General features: G+C 45.2%; 1 protein-coding gene across 1 annotated transcript in view; it reads left to right on the top strand.

The window, feature by feature from the left end:
- Positions 1-9,383: 9,383 nt before the first annotated feature.
- Positions 9,384-24,031, top strand: part of LOC119956726 (RNA-binding protein with multiple splicing 2-like) — a 75,349-nt gene continuing 60,701 nt past the window's right edge. The window contains 1 exon segment of the mRNA XM_038784063.1: positions 9,384-10,034. Coding sequence (XP_038639991.1) covers positions 9,990-10,034 — 45 coding nt within the window. The 5' untranslated portion in view covers positions 9,384-9,989.

Raw genomic sequence — 24,031 nt, 5'->3', positions numbered from 1 at the left:
AAGTAGGGTTAAGGGGGAGTTTGTTGGGTTACGGGTATAGGGTGGATACGTGGGTTTGAGTAGGGTGATCATGGTTCGGCACAACATTGAGGGCCGAAGGGCCTGTTCTGTGCTGTACTGTTCTATGTTCTTTGAACATCTCTCTTGAGAACATATCGAAAATGGGGATACAAAATACTGAGCCAAGCATCTTCCGATAGGGTCTTTTTGCTTCCCGTGTTTCGCAAGCATTTATATAGCAACTTTCATGATCATCAGATGCCTCGAAGAAATTTACAAACCAATCGACACTTTTTTGAAGTTCTTTGCAGCAAGCAATTTGTACACGTCAGGGTCCCGCAAGGTACCGCAGTGCGAGGATGACCCCGATAATCATAGAATCCCTGCAGTGCAGGAGGCCATTCGGCCCATCGGGTCTGCACCCCGCCCTCGCCCTATCCCGTACCCCACCTAATCTTTGCCCCGTAACTCCACCAAACCTTTGCCCCGTAACCCCACCTAACGTTCGGACACTAAGGGGCAAATTATCGTGGCCAGTCCATCTAACCTGCTCATTTTTCGACTGCTGGAGGAAACCGGAGGAAACCCACGCAGACATGGGGAGAACGTGCAAACTCCACACGGGCGGTCACTCGGGGTCGGAATCGAACCCGAGTCCCATGGCGCTGTGAGGCAGCTGTGCTAACCACTGTGCCATCCAAATCCTTTCCAGTGATGCTGATTGAGGGATGAACATTGGCCAGGGCACTGGGGATAGTTCCAGTGCTCTTCTGTGAAATGATGCAATCTTATCCAGCCCCCCGAACGAGTCTCGGTTTGAGGACCCATCCGAGGGACAACAGTGTAGCTCTTCCCTCAGTACTGCCTTGATTTCTGCGCTCAGAGACTGGCGTTCGATTTGAACCCAAACTCTCTATGGCTCTGAAGCAAGAGCGCGCTGGCACTTTAATGTGGAGATGCTTTGTTGTTCAGAATTGCTCATTGAATAATGTGGAAATTCCCTTTGTTTTTATGAACAACATCCAACTGAGGAACTGCTGACATGTCATCATCTGTCCAAGTGCAGGAAAATGGGTATTGTGTCACTTTAGCAAGTTCATTAAAGGTGAGCGTTATTGTGAAATCAGATTAGTCAGGTTGTCCATTGCCTGTTTTAATCGTTTCACAAAATCACAGAATAATACAGCGCAGAAGAGGCCCTTCAGCCCATCGAGTCTGTACTGATGCGTGAAAAACACCTGACCTGCCTACCTAACCCCATTGGCCAGCACTTGGCCCACAGCCTTGAATGTTCTGACCTGCCAAGTGCTCGTCCTGGTACTTTTTAAAAATAAATTTAGAGTACCCAATTATTTTTTCCAATTAAGGGGCAATTTAGCGTGGCCAATCCACCTGCTCTGCACGTTTTTGGGTTGTGGGGGCGAAACCCACGCAGACACGGGGAGAATGTGCAAAGTCCACACGGACAGTGACCCAGAGCCGGGATCGAACCTGGGACCTCAGCGCCGTGAGGCGGTTGTGCTAACCACTTGGCCACCGTGCTGCCCTGTCCTGGTACTTTTTAAAGGATGTGAGGCAACCCACCTCTACCACCCTCCCAGGCCGTGCATTCGAGACCATCACAATTTTGTGTCCTTCAATCACGTCACCTTCTCTGTACCCAAGAGAACACCACATCCAGCATTTTCACAGTTGCCAGAGGCTTACTCTGTCTCCAAAAGCTATAATTCTTTCCATTTGGCTAACTTGGCCTTACAAAAATAACAATCTTTATTAGTGTCACAAGTAGTCTTACATTAACACTGCAGTGAAGTTACTGTGAAAAGCCCCTAGTCGTCACATTCCGGCGCTTGTTCGGGTTCCCGGAGGGAGAATTCAGATTGTCCAATTCAGCTAACAAGCACGTCTCTCGGGACTTGTGGGAGGAAACCGGAGCACCCGGAGGAAACCCACGCAGACACGAGGAGAACGTGCAGACTCCGCACAGACAGCGACCCAAGCCGGGAATCGAACCTGGGACCCTGGCGCTGTGAAGCCACAGTGCTAACCACTGTGCTACTGTGCCGTCCAACTGACATCCCTTCAACTATGGGGAACAGCTGCTCCCTATCCTCCCTGTCCAAGCTCCTCATGATCTTGTTCACCTCGATCAGGACGCCCCTCAATCTTCTCTGCTCCAGCGAAAACAACCCAAGCCCATCCAACCTCTCTTCATAACTTCAATGTTCCATCCCAGCCTGGGGGGTTGAGGGGAGTATGTTTTGATTCTCTCAGTCAGATGAGGCTATCTATGCATGTTCATCCACTCCTTAAATGATCTACAGAGAGAACCTGTTCAGCCCATGTGCCATGTTTCTCTGGGCGAGCACATGTTCGAAATAAACCATTGGACAATAGAAGGCCATGTAGCCCATCGGGTCTGCATGGTCCCTCCGAAAGAGCCTATGCCCACTCCACCGCCCTATCCCTGTAATCCCATAACCCCATCTCACCCACACATCTTTTGACACTGAGGGACAATTTAGCGCGTCCAATCCACCTATCCTGCACATCTTTGGGCAGTGGGAGGAAACCGGAGCACCCGGAGGAAACCCACGCAGACACGGGGAGAACGTGCAGACTCCGCACAGGGTAACCACTGAAGGAGGTAATGAGAAACATCAAAGAGGTTGGTTTTAAGCAATGCTTTGAAAGGAGAGAGGTGCAGAGAGATGAGGAGAGTTGGGAAGCGGAATTTTATGACTTGTAGCCATGACAGAGGGAAGCATAGACATCGATCTTGGGGTCTGGGCTGGAGGGGGTGAGCGAGAGATCAGAGCCACATGATTACAGAGTGTTTATAGCTCAAGAAGGTCACAGAGAATGAAGTCTGATTTGAATGATACACATGACTTGTTTATTCTCGTTTCTGAGGGGGGAATGGTTAGCACCGCTGCCTCACGGCGCCGAGGTCCCGGGTTCGATCCCGGCCCCGGGTCACTGCCCGTGTGGAGTTTGCACATTCTCCCCCGTGTCTGCGTGGGTCTCACTCCCACAACCCAAAGATGTGCAGGGCTAGGTGGATTGGCCACGCTAAATTGCCCCTTAATTGGGGGGAAAAAAATGAATTGGGTACTCTAAATTGATTTTTTTAAATCTTCTTTTCTGAGTGTGTTTTGGGTAGCGATGCGAACATTACAGGCAAACCAGCTCCTTGTCAAATGGCTGACTTTGTCACTTCGTGTTTACTTTCTGATGTGAAGGTAATTGTGACACTTTAAGTGCGATGGGGAGATAAACAGAAACATATATTGTAACATTCCGGCATTCATTAATGGTTCAGGAATTCTGCTGCAAGTAACGCACCTCCTGACTCCCCAAAGCCTGTCCGCCATCTACACGGCACAAGTCAGGAGTGCGATGGAATACTCTCCACTTGCCTGGCTGAGCGCAGCTCCAACAACACTCAAGAAGCTCGACACCATCCAGGACAAAGCAGCCCCGCTTGATCAGACTACCACCCACTACGGTAAACATTTACTCCCTCCATCACCGATGAACAGTGGCAGCCGTGTGTACCATCTAATAATAGTGGGCAGCACGGTAGCATGGTGGTTAGCATCAATGCTTCACAGCTCCAGGGTCCCAGGTTCGATTCCCGGCTGGGTCACTGTCTGTGCGGAGTCTGCACGTCCTCCCCCTGTGTGCGTGGGTTTCCTCCGGGTGCTCCGGTTTCCTCCCACAGTCCAAAGATGTGCGGGTTAGGTGGATTGGCCAGGCTAAATTGCCCTTAGTGTCCTAAAAAATAAGGTTAACCGGGGTTGTTGGGTTATTGGTATAGGGTGAATACGTGGGCTAGAGCAGGGTGATCATTGCTCGGCACAACATCGAGGGCCGAAGGGCCTGTTCTGTGCTGTACTGTTCTAATTCTAATTCTAATAATAATAATTTCACTGTCACAAGAACACTGCAATGACGTTACTGTGAAAAGCCCCTAGTCACCACACTCCGGCGCCTGTTTGGGTACACGGAGGGAGAATTCAGAATGTCCAATTCACCTAACAAGCACGTCTTTCGGGGCTTGTGGGAGGAAACGGGAGCACCCGGAGGAAACCCACTCAGACACGGGGAGAACGTACAGACTCCGCACAGACAGTGACCCAAGCCGGGAATCGAACCCGCGTCCCTGGTGCTGTGAAGCAACAGTGCTAGCCACTGTGCTACGTTGCCGCCCCTTCTCAAGGGGCAGTTGGGGATGGGCAATAATGAAATGAAAATCGCTTATTGTCACAAGTAGGCTTCCAATGAAGTTACCGTGAAAAGCCCCTAGTCACCTCATTCCGGCGCCTGTTCGGGGAGGCTGGTACGGGAATTGAACCGTGCTGCTGGCCTGCCTTGGCCTGCTTTTAAAGCCAGCGATTTAGCCGCGTGCTAAAGTTGGGGAGAGCAGATTTCAGAGACAATGTCAGGGTTGAAGGAACAAAATAGGGAAGGATGATGCTGGAACTGTGAAACATTGTCAGAGCATACATAACTACCTTGTAAGCAGAGAGAGAGAGAGAGAGAAATAGCTCATTGCATCCTGTGTCTAGTGTCTCGCTTCAGTTAAGTTGCTCAACTTTGGGTTTTTAGTAGTTAACGATTGCCAATCGGGGAGATAGCTATGAGCTGTAAACAAAGCTGGTCTCCAGAGAAAGGAATCGTGCGGTGGGGCGGTTTTTCGCTCTCCTCGTTAATTATTGACGTGTTTAAGTACTTGGGTAGGTACTTGTACAGCAGATTAATGTACCGCCAGAGATTGAGCAGGACCCACTGCATGGGTGTATCGACTTCAAGCACATTACAGAAAACAAGTCAAGATGACTTTCGTTAAGTGTGGCATGTCAACTCCAAATAATAAGCGATTTCTTCTGAAGCTTTAAACAACAAATCCTTCAGAGTCCATCCCTGTCCAACCTGCCACATTCCTTCAATAACAATTTTTTTTTCTTAAAACCACAATCAAAATCCTGACAGTAGCAATAATTTTCCTGAGGCTAATTTCGAAAACGCTGCTTGCTCCGTGCATTGGTTAGAAATTCGATGATTGTTTCCATTCTGGGGAAGAAATGTGGGGTGTCGTATGGTTGTCGATAGTTTAACATGTATATATCCTGGCCAGGTGCATAATAAGCAGTATTTCCCTTATTATTAATCGACTCGTTCCCTATTTCACATCTCTGTCCGTCCAGCACCCGTCTCAGCTCCCCATACGTCCCATCTGGGAATTTCCAATGCAACTTCAAATGCTGCAATGGCCACAATTGGATCCATGAGGATTGAAGTCGTCCGGAATATGGGACTAGACTTGCCAATTCTACAATATTGTCTAGGGGTCAATTCTTTAAACTCTTTGTATTATTAGGTTGAACAAATCTGTGAATGGAAAAATAGTGTTTGACTGGGGTGGGTCGAATGAGAGATAATCCATTTGAATCCTCCAGGGAGATATCCAAGGGGAGTTGGCAACCCCTAATCCATTATCCCTCTCCCTCTCCAGGTTAAACTCTGCTCCTCTCTCTCTCTCTCCACAGATGTTGCCAGACCTGCTGAGATATTCCAGCAAGTACTGTTGTTATTTCAGATTCGCTTCTATCTCCCAAGCAGAATATTTCATTCCCTTTTTATTTCAATATTCGTCTTGCACAAGCTCTCTGTCTCCATGCCATTACCTACCCTTCCTCCTTCCCCCCTACCCCCTCTTTGCCCACCTGGAGCTGATGTTAGGGCAGCTTTTGCGGTATCGTTGAACCCGAGGAAATCAGGGATCTTTGAAGAACTTCTATTAATTTCAAAACAAATAAGAGGGCAGGGGATGTAATCCTGGGCGGCTGTCTAAAACTAGACGGTCTCCCCGCAACAAAACATTCTTTGCGATTTTAAACTTCTGAAAATGATACACATTCTTCGACACCTCTTTTTGAAATGACTTTTCCTTCTTTCTCCTGTTACAAATAGATTAGATCTCCTGTTTGGGGGGTGATTATATTTTCTATCTGTTACTTTCGCCAATGTTTTTAAAAAAAAAATAGCTGTTTAGCTGTTGCTCCCCTTGATCTCTCTATCTCTCTCATCACAATCCACACAAATGGCTATATTTGTCTCTCTCTCTCTGTGTTGTCGTTACACTCCTGGGATTACACCAGTCGGAAACAATGAGTTTTCACATTCAGATCTTTAATTGCACCTATATATGGACCCTGAGGCTGACTATCTCGCCTTTTCCAAACCCACACAGCTCCCACCCAAACGCCACTTTCTCCTGCCCCGAGGAATGACAAATTAAACAGAAACCCAAACATTGAAGCAGGGCATTTGACATGACCCAGTCTATTTTTTTTCGACGTATTGAAAAGCGTCTGGAGGTCAGAGAGAGAGAGAGAGAAAACCCCCTTCGGTGTCTCTGAAACACTGAGTCCCGCACCCTCGCGTTATAGGGGACAGTTCCTCCACTTTGAATGGGCCTGGAACTAACGACAGCATCTTGCCAACCAACCTCCAGTTTCAGCCCTGGACTCCAGTTGAGTTACTTTATCGGATCCACTCCATCACCCCCGAAATATATCTGTACCAATTATCTGGAAAATAGATTTTATAGGTGACAATTATAAACCCCAAATCATTTTATGTACAAAATACCCTTCGGTGAAGACGCATTTCTGTAATACGTTGTAATTTTCTAGCTTTTGTATAAGCTGCGGGTGTATCTTTATAACTGCCGTGTGTAATGTATCTACATTACTAAATGTATCTATAACTGATTCAATGTAACTGAATGTATCTAGATTGGATTGGATTGGATTTATTTATTGTCACGTGTACCGAGATACAGTGAAAAGTATTTTTCTGCAAGCAGCTCAACAGATCATTCAGTACATGGAAGAAAAGGGAATTAAACAAAATTCAAGAAAATACATGAGAATACATAATAGGGCAACACATGTATCCATAACTGAATCTATGGAACTCGATGTATCTATAACTGAATCTAAACAACTGAATGTATCTGTAACTGAATCTATAGAACTGAATATATCTATAACTGAATGTATCCATAACTGAGTCCATATAATTGAATGTATCTAGAACTAAATGTATATAACTGAATGTATCTAGAACTGAATGTATCCAGAACTGAATGTATATAACTGAATGTATCTGTAACTGAATGTATATAACTGAATGTATCTGTAACTGAATGTATATAACTGAATGTATCTGTAGCATTGTGGATAGCACAATCGCTTCACAGCTCCAGGGTCCCAGGTTTGATTCTGGCTTGGGTCACTGTCTGTGCGGAGTCTGCACATCCTCCCTGTCTGTGCGTGGGTTTCCTCCGGGTGCTCCGGTTTCCTCCCACAGTCCAAAGATGTGTAGGTTAGGTGGATTGGCCATGATAAATTATCCCTTAGTGTCCAAAATTGCCCTTAGTGTTGGGTGGGGTTACTGGGGATAGGGTGGAGGTGTTGCCTTGGGTAGGGTGCTCTTTCCAAGAGCCGGTGCAGACTCGATGGGCCGAATGGCCTCCTTCTGCACTGTAAATTCTGTGAATCTATATAACTGAATGTATCTGTAACTGAATATATCTAGAACTGAATGTATCCATAACCGAGTCTATATAACTGAATTTATGTATTTTTTTATTTTTTTTAAATTTAGAGTAGCCAATTATTTTTTCCAATTAAGGGGCAATTTAATGTGGCCAATCCACCTACCCTGCACATCTTTGGGTTGTGGGGGTAAAACCCACGCAGACACGGGGAGAACGTGCAAACTCCACACGGACAGTGACCCAGGGCCGGGATTCGAACCCGGGTCCTCAGCGCCGTAGGCAGCAGTGCTAACCACTGTACCATTGCTGCCCTCTGAATGTATGTATAACTGAATCTATGTAACTTAATGTATCTATAACTGAATCTATATAACTGAATGTATAAAACTGAATGTGTCTAAAACTGACTGTATCTATCACTGAATGTATGTATAACTGAATGTATCTACAACTGAATCTATATAACAGAATGTATATAACCGAATGTGTCTAAAACTGACTGTATCTATCACTGAATATATGGATAACTGAATGTATCTATAACTGAATCTATATAACTGAATGTATGTATAACTGAATGTATATAACTGAATATATCTATAACTGAATGTATATAACTGAATGTATCTATAACTAAATCTATATAACTAAATGTATGTATAACTGAATCTATATTACTGAATGTAGCTATGACTAAATATATATAACTGAATGTATGTATAACTGAATCTATATAACTAAATGTATCTATAACTGAATCTATATTACTGAATGTAGCTATAACTAAATCTATATAACTGAATGTATGTATAATTGAATCTATATAACAATGTATGTATAAGTGAATCTATATTACTGAATGTATGTATAACTGAATCTATATAACTAAAATGTATCTATAACTGAATCTATATTACTGAATGTAGCTATAACTAAATCTATATAACTGATTGTATGTATAACTGAATCTATATTACTGAATGTATGTATAACTGAATCTATATAACTGAATGTATCTATAACTGAATCTATATAACAACGTATGTATACGTGAATCTACATTACTGAATGTATGTATAACTGAATGTATGTATAAGTGAATCTATATAACTGAATGTATGTATAACTGTATCTATATTACTGAATGTATGCGTAACTGAATTTATATAACTGAATGCATTTATAACTCCACCTATATAACTGAATGTATCTATAACTGAACCTATATAACTGAATGTATCCATAGGTAAAGGTATTTCCAAATCATGATTTTCACCCAGCCCGGTGGGGAATAACGATTAGTGTATGCGAGGGCTGATGGGTTAACTTGATGACACCAGAAACACCTCCTGTTTGTATCAAAGTTCCCCCCCCCCCCCCCTTGCCCCCCAACCACCCACCACCCCACCCCGAGTGGAGGGGAGAGGAATGTTTGCAGCCCTGTACACAGAGAGTGTGACAGCCAGCGAGTTAAAGCTCTATTGGTGATAACAACCGTCCTGAGCTGCAAAAGTAAGAAAGATTGAGGTTGGGGGAGGGGAGGGGAGGGGAGGGGTGTATGGCTGGGGGAAGAGAAAGTTCAGTCGCAAAGCGCATCAAAGTTAACTTTTGTTTTACACAGAGAGAGAGAGAGAGAGAGAGGTGCAGGAAGCAGTCTGATTGGAGCTGGGTTTCCATTGGAGACATGACGCAGGAGCTTTGGCTTGTGTCCCAGCCCCAGTAACATTGTTCCATTAAAATCCTGCTCTCTGTCCTAATTGATGATCAAATTGAAGAGGAGCTTCGTTGGGACCGGAGCTGATTGCCTCCTCCTCCTCATCCACCACCCCCCGCCCACCCCACACACACCCCCCACCCCTCTCCACCCACCTCCCTAACTTACACCTTGTCCAAACCAGTTTAGTGGCCTATTCACCCCCCTTACTGGCCTTTGCTTATCCTTTTAAAAAAAAAACCTGCAAAACACGTGAACGAGATTGACGTGTGTTTAAAAAGAAAGGCAAGAGAGGGGAGAACAAACTGGTCACTCCATCCTTTTCCTACCTCCACTGCACACCTCCCAATGCACCTCCAGTCCTTTTTTTAAAAGAGAAAATATTTTTTTTTAAAATTTAAATGGTGTTTATTTTTTAAAAGGACATCTTCCACTCACCTCCCTCCCTCCCTCCCTCCAGCACCAGTTTCACCAGGAACCACTTTCTTGGCTCACGACCTGTCAACCTTTCTCGTCCCGTCCGGGCACCAGGTTCTGAATTCTCTGGCACCGCGGGGAGAGGAGAGTGGGAGGAAAAGGAAGGAGAGCCGAGAGAGAGAAATCCTTGCAAAGAACAGACAAGACACCTTTGCTTCCTCGCCTGCCTGGAGGGCAAAGCGGCCCCGGAGGTAGCGTCCAGCCCCTACAGGAGGAGTGGAGCCAGCTATGAGTACAAAAAGCGATGAACCGAACAATAACAATGAGGAAGAGGTAAGAACGGTGGGAGAGAGAGAGAGAGGGGCTTGTGTACATTTCAGAGGCTCTCTTGTCGATTTCAGCTCCTAATAACATTTTCTGGTTTCATTACATGGGCTGAAAAAAAGTTTAGATGCTTTTTTTGTGTGTGTGTGTGTGTGTTGGACTCTGATATCTACTAGAATTCTTTTGTCTTCAAATGAGGTTGAAACCCTAAAGGACACTTCATGTGAAGTTCCACCTTCTGGGTTGAGACAGGTCTTCCTTAACCTCTTCCCAGTGTCTATTTTCTTATCTCTCTCAGAACGGAAGTCGTTTTAAAGTTGAATTGAATTTTGAGGGATGTGGACTATATTCAAGGGTGTGCAGTTCATGAGCCGAACGGTTTAAACGTTGACTTGCAGATACCAATTAAAGCTGCGATTGAGTTCCTCGCAATGGGCATAACTGGTGTCGAAGCTGCATGTTGTAAAACGCTCGAGTAACCCGGGCCAAGGCTACACATTTCTAACCTTAACAGGGGAGGATTCGTGTCGAGAGAGAGAGAGAGAGAGGGAGGGAGGGAGGGGGTGGGAGTTATCTCGTTAGAGTTTGCCAGCAGCTGAAAAATGTTAAGTGCGATAACCTCCGCTCCCCCCTCTCTCCCTCTCTCTCTCTCTTTCCTGTAGCAACACACACACTTTTCACAACTTGTGGCTATAATACAATCTTGTTCTCCAGGAATCTGCCAGACAGTTTTAAGCCATATCTGTAAAATATGTTGGGGGCATTGACCCTCTCGCCTCCCAGGTGAGTGGGGGGGTGGGAAGAGGGGATGACGAGAACAGATTTTGTTTTCGAAGTACGTTTTTTGCCAATTAATAATGGCCCATTCGGCCCATTTATGTCCGTGCTAGCCCTGAAAGTGATCCAATTAGACCCACTAAATTGCTCTACTGTTTCCCCCCCCCCATCCCCTTTCCAACTTATCTATCAATTTCTCTTTTCTGAATCTGCCCCCCCCCCCCCCCCCCCCCCCCCCCAGTAACTTGCTGTGCAAGAAACATTCTCACTCTGCCCCAGGTTCTTGTGTGAACTATCCTGTGGTTATCAATCCTTTGGCCATTAGGGGAGATATCCTTTTCTATCGTTTGTATTTCTCCAGTTGATTGTGGTCAATATTTAAAAAAAATAAAATGCTAATACTTTAAAAATATTTAAAAAAAAATTTTGCTTCTCAAGTCTGTCTAAACTAATGTCTATCCCAATTAGTTTGGGTCTGGACACACAAGCTGTCAGATCGATGACTAACCACTGGCTTTCATTAGTATGATCTAAAATCTAGGTCGCAATCTTTAAACAACTTCCTCTTCTCATCTCCTGGGAGAGGAAGGGAGTCTGTAGGGCTGGTGAACTATGTTGTCCCCAACCCAAAACTCTCCTGGTTCAGAGCTAGGGCATGTTGGGACAAGTTGTCAAACGTTTAAATCAGTTTCTGAAAGTTTTTAGTGTTGCAAGCGAGCATGCTTAATGTCACTTAGCAATGGGACTTTTTAATCCTGACTTTCAATTGCAGTAGGTTAGTGACTTGGTCTAGTGCGGCCGGGTCTTAGCAAGAGCTGATCTAACTGCCAGGGAACATCAAGCAACCCTCCCGCCTATCATCCCATACCGTATTGTGTTCTGAGCCACTTTTTGTTACTGTCCCACACTTGTGTTGTAACCCTGACTTGCAGTAAATCGAGACAAAGTGAATCTGCAGCCCACGCCCACTGTTAGCAGTTTGAGGGCAATAGATCCCAGAATGGTTCTGCTGTGTAGAGCTGGGAATACAATTGTTTCCAGGGCAGGTATTGAAAGTTCCTCTTCAATCGGGCCTTGTGAAAACATTCCGCAAGAGTTTATAAACTCCTGCTGCAAGTCCAGCTGCATTATAGCAGTAATGTTGGGAGGAGAACAATTCGCTGTTGGAATTTCATTAGCAAACATGCCAGACTTCTCACTCCCTAGAGGACCTCTTTCAATGACTGCTCTACAGATGGCCCCTAACGTATGAATTTAAAAATGTTTCTATTAGTATCCACCCCACCCCCTCTTTCTCTGAAGGCCTCACTAGAATTAATATTACTAGAATTAATATTAAAGTTTGATCTCCAATATATAGTGAAATATTAACTTTTTTATGTTCTTAGCTGACCTCTACATGCGGTTAACATGTCGGACTTTTAAAGGTAGTAATCTCTGGATTACACTCAGTGCCACGCACCAGTGAGTCAAATGAGTGGGGATGGTCAATGTGTGACTTGAAGCTTGGTGCTGAAGGGAAGTCTTCAGGTTCTTGGAGAATAGGGACCAGTTCTGGGGCAAATGCATCTATCACGAGGGATGGGTTGCACTTCAACTAGACTGGGGTCACTGTCTGTGTGGGAAGATTGAGGGGGATGGGCACGAACCAGTAATGAAATGAAATGAAAATCGCTTATTGTCACGAGTAGGCTTCAATGAAGTTACTGTGAAAAGCCCCTAGTCGCCACATTCCGGCGCCTGTTCGGGGAGGCTGTTACGGGAATTGAACTGTGCTGTTGGTCTGCTTTAAAAGCCAGTGATTTAGCCTGGTGAGCTAAACCAGCGTTATACTAGGCAGTGGTAGATCAGGGAATTGTTCCACATTAGACCAGATTGGGCTAAGAGGAACAAGTAAGATTTTGTGTACCAGAGGAATTTCTGGTGCAGATTACCATTTGGAAATAAGATGTTGCTAAACCACAGACCTAGCTCGAAGAATAAAAGTATTGGGTATTAAATATTCCTGGGAGCAAGGTATTCAAGGAAGGAACAAGAGGAGGGGGTAGTGGCATACATTTTGAGGAAGCATTGCAGTGCTGGATGGAGTCTGTCCCAGAGGGGTCAAGGGCAGAATCTATTTGGTTAGAGCCAAGGAACAAATGCAATTATGTTAATAATCCTTATTGTCACAAGTAGGCGTGCGTTACCACTGCAATGAAGTTACTGTGAAAATCCCCTAGTCGCCACATTCCGGTGCCTGTTCGGGTACACAGAGGGAGAATTCAGTATTGTCCAGTTGTGTTAACAAGCACATCATTCAGGACTTGTGGGAAGAAACTGGAGCACCCGGAGGAAACCCCACGCAAGACACTGGGAGAAGGTGCGGACTCCGCACAGTGACCCAAACCGGGAATCGAACCTGGGACCCTGGTGCTGCTAAGCAACAGTGCTTGATACTGTGCAGCACAATTGCACCCTCTTGTGCAGTTTGTAGGCTCCCAACTAGTGGGACGGATGGAGAAAAACAAAAATTGCAAGGAAATTCAGTGAGATGCAAGAATTATAAAAGTACTTCTAACAAGGAACTTTAATTCTCTCTGGCTAGAGACCAGCTTCAGTCGTGTAACTGGTAGAGTTCCTAAGAGTGTGTTGGGGAGCATTTACTACAAAATGTTTCCAGTCCAACACAGTTATGCACTGCTGGACATGGTTCTTGTGAATGACATGGGTCACTTTATCAGTCGGCAAACATTTAGCGGACAGTCATCAGTTGGCTCTTGGGCAAGAGCAAGGAATGATCGAGTGTAAGAATTGACTGGGGGGGTTACAAGAATGGATCTGACTCAGATCCTTCAGAGTCATAAGTTGGCAGACCTTAACACTTGGAGAAGTGTGCGTTCGGGTGCAGGCAAGGTATGTTCCCACAAGTGGAGAGGCAGGTTAAACAAATCCAGGGCTCCCTGGATGGAAGCAGAAAAATGTCTGGTGGAAGAGCTAGGGATAAGCGGGTTTAATGGGAGAGGGCATGAAACTAGATGGGCAGCTAAAAGGAAATGAGTCTTTTTATGGATAAATAAATGTGAAAGCAGAAAAAGGGCCAATTAGCGGCTGAATTTGTGCATGGGAGGGAGGGGGCACAGCTGAGGTGTTCCGTGTTAAAGGCAGATGGAAGATGCTATGCAGGTCCAGACCTAATTTGGGCACCTTGGAAGAGATGAAAATTGGTAAGGAGGGGACATTGAATAGGCTGCACTTGAGAAGTGGACAGGACACCAGGACTGGATATGATTCATCTGAGGATCCAGAGGGAAGCAAAGGCTATAAATTGTGGTGCAACTTCCATAATTTTCTCATCTTCCTTGGACTTTTGGGGGGGGGGGGGGCTTAGAGGGCTGGAGAACTGGAAATTTTACACCGCTTATTCAAAAATAAAATGGGGACAATGAGCCCAGCAACTACAGGCCAGTTAGTTTAGCTTGGGGAAGCTTCTAGCAATGGTCAGGATGATCTAATAATAATTTGGGGAATGCAGCTGAATTAACACAATGCAGCATGGATTGAAGGAACATTATAATCAACTGATGAGGTTACAGAGGGTTGACGAGGGTAATGCTGTTGATGTGGTATATGTGGACGTCCAAAAGGGATTTGACAGTGCCACATGACAAACTTGAAATGAAACGAAAATGAAAATCGCTTATTGTCACGAGTAGGCTTCAATGAAGTTACTGTGAAAAGCCCCTTGTGAGCAAAGTTATATAGTTTATGGGATAAAATGGACAATGATGGCGTGGATATGGAATTGGCTGAATGACAGGAAACAGTGATGGTTAATGGACTGGGAGGAAAAGTTTTGGGGAGGGGTCTCCTCTTGAAGTTGGTGATGGGGCCTTTTTCCTGGTTAAAGACTTGGGTCATGGCGCGTGCAGACAATTCAAAATTTGCAGACCGTTTTGAAACTTGGAAGCATTGTGAGCCATGAGGACGATAGTGCAGAACGACAATAATATATGGGTTAGTGGAATGGGTGGACAAGTGGCTGGCATGTAATGCAGGTGTGTGAAGTGATTCATTTTGGTAGGAAGAATGTGGAGAGACCATAAAATAAAGGTTACAATTCTAAAGAGGGCACAGGAGTGAAGGGAATGGAGAGCATAAACCAGTGAAGGTTGCATGTCTGGTTGAGAGCACAGTTAATGTAACGGCATGCCAGGTTTTAATAGGGGTGCAGAGCAGTGTTTTTCCCGGGACCCCTTTTCCCCCAAAAAACCAACCTTCATAACCCATGCCGGCCGATCTTCATGACACGTGGCATGTTTGCTGACCTTAACATGAATGGGGAGCCTGTTTGGTCCCCTCAATCTCATTTGAATTGGGTTCAAAAGAGCAGAGGGCAATGGCATGCCGGGTGCTGATATCAGCCTGTTCCCTTGTGCCGCCTACACCTTTAATGAAAGCAGAAAATCCGGTCTTGCACATTGTAGGCCGTCGTGAAGGGAAATGGCAACAAAATACTTGTTTTACTCTGCACTGGATGCTCCTGGGAGATGCTACTCCAAAACGCTGACGTGGCTTTTGATGTGTTTTTCATGTGGTGTCACAGGTCAGGTACAGCAGTGTCATCTTTTTAAATTTGGAGTCAGCTGTAAGTTAATAACCAACTCTTGACGTTTCAAACCTCAAAATAAATTTTTTCACCCACCTCTCTTCCCAAATCTGTTGGCACAATTGACAAAACCATAAGAAATCATCTTTATAATGCTTTGTTTCTGAGTTTTCTTCTTTTTGAAGGCTGTTAGCCAGAGATCCAGAGCTAACATGAGCACTGGACTCTCCTGAGAAGCGCTCTCCAGCAGATTCTGAGATCCTGTCCAGTAGGTACACTGCCTATTTGAGTCTCTGGCCATCTCTTTTAAGAAATTGATCCATATTCGCAGTCGGGAAATGGCTCCGCTCTGTGATTTGACGGCAAATGCATGTAGATGAGAATGTTTGACATCGATTGTACTTCCTGGGGGTGTGACCTGATCTCCGCTGCCGCTTCTGGCTGGAGGACTCCACACAACCTCATTTATTTTTCGCTGAAGGCGGCCACAGCTGCCACGACTCTCCCGACATCCCGTTTGTGGGTCACGACTCGCACTTTGGAAAATCCCTGGTGTTGAGTACACGGGCAAGGTGGCGATTTTGTATGATGTGGAAATGCCGGCGTTGGAGTGGGGTGAGCACAGTTAAGAAGTCTTGCAACGCCTTCCTCGGGTGAATCATTCACCTGGGGAAGGAGCAGTGCTCCGGAAGCTAGTGTTTGAAACAAACATGTTGGACTTTAAACCTGGTGTTGTAAGACTTCTTGCTGCGATTTTTGTATGGCAGACTAGTTTTGGCCTCTCCTGGAGTATTGTTTCCAGTTATGGGCATAACACTTTAGGAATGAACGTGAAGACATTAGAGAGAGCAGCAAGGTTGAGAATGAGGAACTTGAATTATACGCCGAGGAAAAAGTGGACTTTTAAAAAAAAAAAAAAAAAAAATTTGAAGTAAGGAAAGTTGAAAGGTATTCATAACCATGGGGGGGGGGGGGGGGGGGGGGAAATAGATGGGGAGAAACTGATCCCATTGGTGGAAAGATCATGAGTAAGTGGGCACAGATTTAAAGGTAATAAAACCTACAAAGTGGAGGAAAACCCAGCAGGTCGGGAAGCGTTTATGGAGAGCGACCAATTGTTGCACCTCTTAAAGATCTGGAATGCCTGTTGTGTGGATGGAGGACAATTTTAATCCAGGCATTTGAGGGGGAATTAGGATTGCTTTTATGAGGGCAGCGCAGTGGTCGCACTGTAATCTCACGGAGCCGAGGTCCCAGGTTCGATCCCGGCTCTGGGTCACTGTCCGTGTGGAGTTTGCACACTCTCCCCGTGTTTGCGTGGGTCTCACCCCCACAACCCAAAGATGTGCAGGTTAGGTGGATTGAGCACGCTAAATTGCCCCTTGATTGGGGAAAAAATGAATTGGGTCCTCCTAAATTTATAACAAAAAAACATTGCTTTTTATGAAAAGGAAGCATGTGCAGGGTCACGGGCGAAGGACGGGAGGTTGCTCTGGCTGATTTGCTTCCTTGGAGAGTCAGCACAGACATGATGGGCTGAGTGGTCTCTTCTGTGTTAGAATCCCTGCAGTGCAGAAGGAGACCAATCGGCCCATTGAGTGCACTGACTCTTTGAAAGAGCACCCGATCTACCCCTGTCCTATCCCTGTAACCCCAACTCGCTGTTGGGGCACTGTAGCCAATCCACCTAACCTGCCCGTCTTTGGACTGTGGAAAGAAACCGGAGCACCCGGAGGAAACCCACGCAGACATGGAGAACGTGCAAGCTCCGCGCACAGTCACCTGAGGTTGGAGTCAAACCTGGGTCCCTGGTGCTGTGCTAACCACTGTGCCGCAGTCTGCAATCTGAGCGTTTCAACGTAAAACCTGCTGAATGTCAGTGAGTGGGCTGGCTGAGACAACGGCTAGTGTTGGAAACAAGAAGTCATCTCTAACACAACGCTCACAGGAACACTGGGTTAGAGCGACCTTAAAGCCAAGTGGATGTAGCTGTTTTTTTTTGTGGCGAGATTTTCTAAGTTGATAGGCTAAAAAAGCAGACATTTCAACTCTTAAGCAGAGGGAGATTGCATCTTTATTCCCCCCCCCCCCCCCCCCCCCCCCCACCCCCCCCCCCCCCCCCTTGAGAGGTTGGCAAAGAGGGATGTGCCCATGGAGCGTCGCTGAACTGAGGTATTCCAGCAAGCCCCTTGTGTTTTGGGCCGGTATGGAAGTGTTCCAGCCTCCCTCAGTTTAGAGCAGGAAGCAATTCATCAAAGCATTAGTGTTCAGGTCTGTTCTGCTGCATAAAGAACTCCTTGGGCGGGCGCGTTTGCAATCCCTGCTTTGGGAATTCACACCAGTTCCTGGCAGGACTTAAGAATTGGAATTGGAATCAAATCGCGAGATTTGGGTCGGAGGTGAAGATTTCACTTTTTGTAACTCGGATTGTCACATTCAAAGTTGTTACTTCCCCAACCGAAAATATTAGGTTTTGCGCACGATCTGTCTGCATCTGATCAGGTGGCTAACATTTTAGAAGTGGTGGTCAATGTAAGCATCAAAGCAAGAGCAGACTGGCTTAACCTGAGGCACCCTGGCCTTTATGGGTGTTTCTGAACAATCTCCCTGCGCAATTTCTGTTCCCACCTGCTCAGAGGCTATCCATAGCCTTGAGGTCAAGCAGAGGTAACCTGTGGTTGCTGCTGACTTGCATGGATGCAAGTGTCCTCCTTGAATGCTTCCAGGAGTCGATGGAACAAGATTATACAGCCTCCAGCTTTGTCACAACATCAACTATTTAACATTGGTCGCTTGTTCCCTGAAATAGAAGCTTGTGGAGATGACAGGAAGAGGTCACTTCCAGTTTTCTCTGTCCTCTGTACATAGATTCCTGGAAATGAGTATGCGGTCTCCAAGATTATCTGTTTCCCCCCCCCCCCCGCCCCCTTCAAACTAAGTTTAGTAATACATGCCCATTTTTAAAAAAGCCTTTGAATAGCTTTAGTGTTAAAACCCGCTGATGTTAAATGTGAGGCTATTCCCAATTCTCAAAAGTAACTTGGGAACGCCGGATCGTCACGGTGTATTTGGTATAATGAGGAAGGATATGCAAACCAGTAAGGGACAGTCCAGCCTTGTAGTCAATCAATAAAGAATATTTATTAACTTGAAAGAAAAACAGGACAAGAAGAGCTATCATACACATAACTTAACGACATGATGGTTATACACACACACGATCTCATAATTACCGCTTTGTTTCCCAACTGCCTACATGTCCTGAACTCCGATCCCCCTGTTCCCACGCAACATCTAATATTATACAATTCTGAGCTAAATCCAGCCGATAGTTACCACGCCCGAGTTATTTGCCCACATTTGGGCAAACCGTCCAGTTTCGGGTGTAATCTTTTCCGTTCGAGTTTTGGATTTTAACCAGCCGTCCTTTTCTCTGTTTTCTGGAGCTTGTTTTCAGCAGCTGGTTGGCTACCATGGTAACGTGGCCCCTTTCTACAGTTATTGTGGTATGGGAAAAACCATTCTTTCCCTTTGATGTTACCCACCCTGTGGCTCATAGCATAGTGCCAATTCCTTTACCTCTCCACTTGAAGTCAACTCTTTACACCCCATTGTTCTCCTCTCACCCCATTGTTCTTCTCCCGTCACATCGTGAGCACTTTTTCTTTTGTAACTGGTGTTAATCAGCATATCAAACTCCCCCCCCCCATTCACACTACCGCCCTTTTAATTTCCCCTTTTATTTTATCTGAATTTCATTTTTTAATTTTCATTTTACCCAATTCTAAAGCCTTCCCTCTTTTTGATCAAATGAGATGTCACCATGTGAAAGACTATTTCATTTCTCAACCATTCCCTATCGGTTCTACCTTTATCGAGCATTGATTTTGAAATCGTGCATAAACATAAAAGTACACCCCAAAGTATTTACATGCTAGGTTCCCAGTAGATTCTCTTACACTTGTGGCAATGCATCAGCAATGATGTATTTGTTCCTAGCCGCATGAATGATTTTCAAATTAAATGGTTGTAGTAACAAACTGCAATCCAAATGACCTCCCCCAGAAGTTTTAGGGGATTATAGTCGATATGATTTTCTGCTTAATGCTGGAAATATTGAGATTCATGTTGTAATGCCAATACCAAACTCTCTCATAGAATAATTCTGTTGGAGGATTTAGTTCCCTTGAGTGCGCCACAGGCTTCTCTATTCCCAAGTTCATCTTCCTGTAACAACACAGCCCCCATGCCAGTGTCGCTACCATTCACAGACAGTTTAAGCTATTTGTCAGTGCTGTTGTCGACATATAGTTTTTAAATGTTGAACGTTTGGCAGTCCTTCACCCAGGTTAATATTTTGTCTTCCCTTCTTCCTCAAGAGATATGTTTAGTAGTGCTACCACGCTGCTAAAGATTCGGCACAAATTACAATAAAAGATTTCCCAGAAATCTTAATCTCTCGTATGTTCGAAGGGTGGCAAGGTAGCACTTTTGCTTCACAGCGCCAGGGATCACAGGTTCGATTCCGGCTTGGGTCACTGTCTGTGCGGACTCTGCACATTCTCCCCGTGTCTGCGTGGGTTTCCTCCGGTTTCCTCCCACAAGTTCCGATGGGTAATTTGGACATTCTGAATTCTCCATCTGTGTACCCGAACAGGTGCTGGAATGTGGAGACTAGGGGCTTTTCACAGTAACTTCATTGCAGTGTTAATGTAAGCCTACTTGTGACAAATATTATTATTAGGTAATTCCCAAAAGGTCTTCTGCATCCCGTGGAACCATCTGACCATGTCCCACGATAAATCTGAAATGTAACTTTTTTTCGAATTCAAGACTCTTCGCTCCTTTCAAGTGTTCAGGCAGTTCTCTTTAGGAGTGAGATATTTTTCCCAACTTCAGCTAAGCACCACTAAATCGTCAATGTACACTGTGCAGTGACTCGGTCCTTAGTAACTTTATTTGTTAGTCTCTGCTATGTTGCAGGAATGTTCTTCAACCTGAAAGCGCAACTTTAAATTGATAAAAATCCGTTTTGGTGTCTCAAATTCGGAAATGTTTGTTACCCTCCTGGGACAAAGGTACTTGCCAATATCCCATTTCCTTCTGTACTTGTGTTAAATCCACAGCAAAGTTTATCACGTGTAAATGTTGCTATTTGTTTTGGAACTGTTTCCCCCACATCTACATCATGCATCGCTATCTCCGTGCTACCTAATTTATTCCCACAAATACATTTATAAGACTGGAGTAACTCTTCCATTTCACCTCTGCTGTTATTTGGAAGATAACTTAGCCAGCTATTTAAATTTCCCAGTACTTCCCTCATTCCCCAAGTGAAGTTGCGGAAAGTTGCACTCTGCATTTTAATCTTCCTCTTCTCCCTGCTTCATTACTCCCAAGACCTTGTGCTTGTCTCTTATCCCAATACCTCGGGTGATATGATATACTCGAGATTTGCACCGATCTGCTGTGCATGCCATATTTACTTCACTCCATTCTTTCAACCTGGTATGGTCCACTAAATCTAGCTTTCAATGGTTCGCCTAACACGAGCACATTCTCCAATGCTGCAAAACTACGGGCCTGTGTTCTCCTATCACCATTACTTACATTCCCTGATGTGCTATCTTGTGCTTCCTTGCCACCTCCCATACACGTAGTCCAAAAGTGTAACTTCTGATTTCTTACTTAAACGCTTTTCTTGGATTAATTTCAGTGGTCCTGTAAACCGATTGACTAAGGGTGGTACGGAAGCACAGTGGTTAGCACTATTGCTTCACAGCAGCAGGGTCCTGGTTCCATTCCCGGCTTGGGTCACTGTCTGTGCGGAGTCTGCGCGTCCTCCCTGTGTCTGCGTGGGTTTCCTCCGGGCGTTCCAGTTTCTTCCCGAGTCCCGAAAGACGTGCTGTTAGTTAATTAGGACATTCTGAATTCTCCCTCTGTGTACCTGAACAGGTGCCGGAATGTGGCGACTAGGGGCTTTTCGCAGTAACTTCATTGTACTTGCGCCTACTTGTGATGCTGATAAATATTATTATCTTGTACAATTCATTTAAAAAATAAAAATAAAAAAATTTTAGAATATCCAATTCATTTTTTTTCCAATTAAGGGGCACTTTAACGTGGCCAATCCAACCTAACCTGCAATCTTGGGTTAGAACATAGAACATAGAACAGTACAGCACAGAACAGGCCCTTCGGCCCTCTATGTTGTGCCGAGCAATGATCACGCTACTCAAGCCCACGTATCCACCCTATACCCGTAACCCAACAACCCCCCCTTAACCTTACTTTTTAGGACACTACGGGCAATTTAGCATGGCCAATCCACCTAACCTGCACATCTTTAGACCGTGGGAGGAAACCGGAGCACCCGGAGGAAACCCACGCACACACTGGGAGGAGTGCAGGACTCCGCACAGACAGTGACCAGCCGGGAATCGAACCTGGGACCCTGGAGCTGTGAAGCATTTATGCTAACCACCATGCTACCGTGCTGCCCTAACCCTGTGGGGTTGAAATCCACGCAGACACGGGGAGAATGTGCAAACTCCACACGGACAGTGACCCAGGGGGATTCAATCTCTGCCCTGGGTCGCTGTCTGTGTGGAGTTTGCACATTCTCCCCGTGTCTACGTTGCTCTCACCCCCACAACCCGAAGATGTGCAGGGTGGGATGGGTGTCACTAAAATTGCCCCTTAATTGGTGGGGGTGGGGTGGGGGGGGGGGGGGGCGAAGAATTGGGCACTTTAAATAAAAAATAATGTGATGCCACCCCTCCAATGCTCCCCGTGACTCTAGATGATATGTCGATGATTTATCCAATTTCATTTTCGTGCTCTTCATGACCTCTTTTTTTAAAAAATAATCCTGACATACAATTGGATCAGGATGCAATCTCTTTCCGTAAGCCAAATCTAGTTTAAGAGCTTGCATTTCAGCCAAGGATGGTTAGGGGAATTTATGTTTCTTAACAGTATGGCATCAAGGAATCTGGTGGATATGCCCATAATAGTTAACAAAACATTGATTTCCACTTTCCCGAATGGTCCAACGCAGTCAACTAGATCTCCTGTAACAGGTTCTTTGAAAGCTGGCTCAGGGATCAAAGGTGCTTGCTTTTTGCAGCTCGTGGTTTCCAGCTTGTGGTTTCCCTATTACTTAACGTTTTGAGAAAACTTAACTACATCTTAGTCCCAGCCAGCAAAACCCTTTCTGTGTTTTCTTTATTCCTAATGGAATAATTTTTTTCCTGTACTCGGGAGGTAATACAATTTGACGTCCTTCTGCCAGCTTGTCATCTGCACTAATGGGTGGAATGCCGTTTTTGTCATCTGATCCTTTTTTAGATAATATTCAGGAATACACTGTCTCTAACTCTGAGTAAGCAGTTTGATAAAACGGTTTTGATTTGGAATCTGCATCGGCGTGATGTAATTCTGTCAATCACTTTTGAGCCAACACATCTGTCTCTTTACCTTAATATTTTGCATCTCATTCAGCTGACTAAAGACAGCACCAAATGAAATGAAAATCGCTTATTGTCTCGAGTAGGCTTCAAATGAAGTTAATGAAAAGCCCCTAGTCGCCACATTCCGCCGCCTGTTCGGGGAGGCTGGTAGGGGAATCTTTCGTATCTTTCTCTCCTCATCCTGTGCTCTCTTCATGGGATGACAGAATTGTAGAATTCCCACAGTGCAGAAGGAGGCCATTTGGCCCATCGCATCTGCACCGACCCTTCATGAGCGTCCTGCCTAGGCTCACAACCCCCACCCCCCCTCGTCCCGTAACCCCCCAATAACTGCAATCTTGGGCTGTGGGAGGAACTGGAGCACCAGAGGAAACATGCAAACTCCACACAAGGCGGAACTGAACTTGGTTCCCCGGGTGTTGTGAGGCAGCAGTGATGACACTGGCTTCCATGCTGCCCTTGTCTCATCTTGTGTGCACGTGATCTCATTACCACACAATCGGAAACACCCCAGGATGGCCCATTTGCAATTTTTCTATAGCTTGATTTTCTACCAGCTGTTTAAACCACAGTAGGCATCACTATTGTGATCAGCTATATCATCCCCTAGAATGATTTGAATTTCCAGCAATGGCAATGTTTCTACCACTCGTGCAATCACTTATCTGTCTTCAAGCTACTCGGTGAGTTTGCTTTCACCAGAAGATTTTTCTTTAGTCTCTGTGAATGCTGCTAACCAGAAACCTCTTCCTTCTTCAATATGCCTTCTGAACAAATATCTTTATCCCAAAACTTTACGGCTCCTGTAACTCTTAAAAATTTAATATCTTTTCCCATTCCGTTTCATACACATGAAAAACATGCATTTCACAACTCCTTAAACACGTCAGCCGCCTGCTGTTCACTCGGCCTCTGTTCAAGTTGTGCACTGCATTTTCACCCACTATTGTTTGTTTGTTCTAGTGTGCAAGCCCACCACCAGCTTCTCTTGTGTCAGTGTCTGATTAATATTTCCATCTGGCTTGATGTTTAACCTCAGCATTAGCTTTGTATGGTGCAGTTATTGAAAGCGTGTAACTTTCCTCAATACCTCATTGCCTCCGCACTGTCTTTTTTGCTTTTGTGGTGAAGTCTCTCTATCTTTCTCTTTCTCTCTCTCTTTTCTCTCT

Source organism: Scyliorhinus canicula, chromosome 24 (genome assembly GCF_902713615.1).
Source record: "Scyliorhinus canicula chromosome 24, sScyCan1.1, whole genome shotgun sequence".
NCBI lineage: Eukaryota > Metazoa > Chordata > Chondrichthyes > Carcharhiniformes > Scyliorhinidae > Scyliorhinus > Scyliorhinus canicula.
This window is presented reverse-complemented; position numbering and strand designations above follow the sequence as displayed.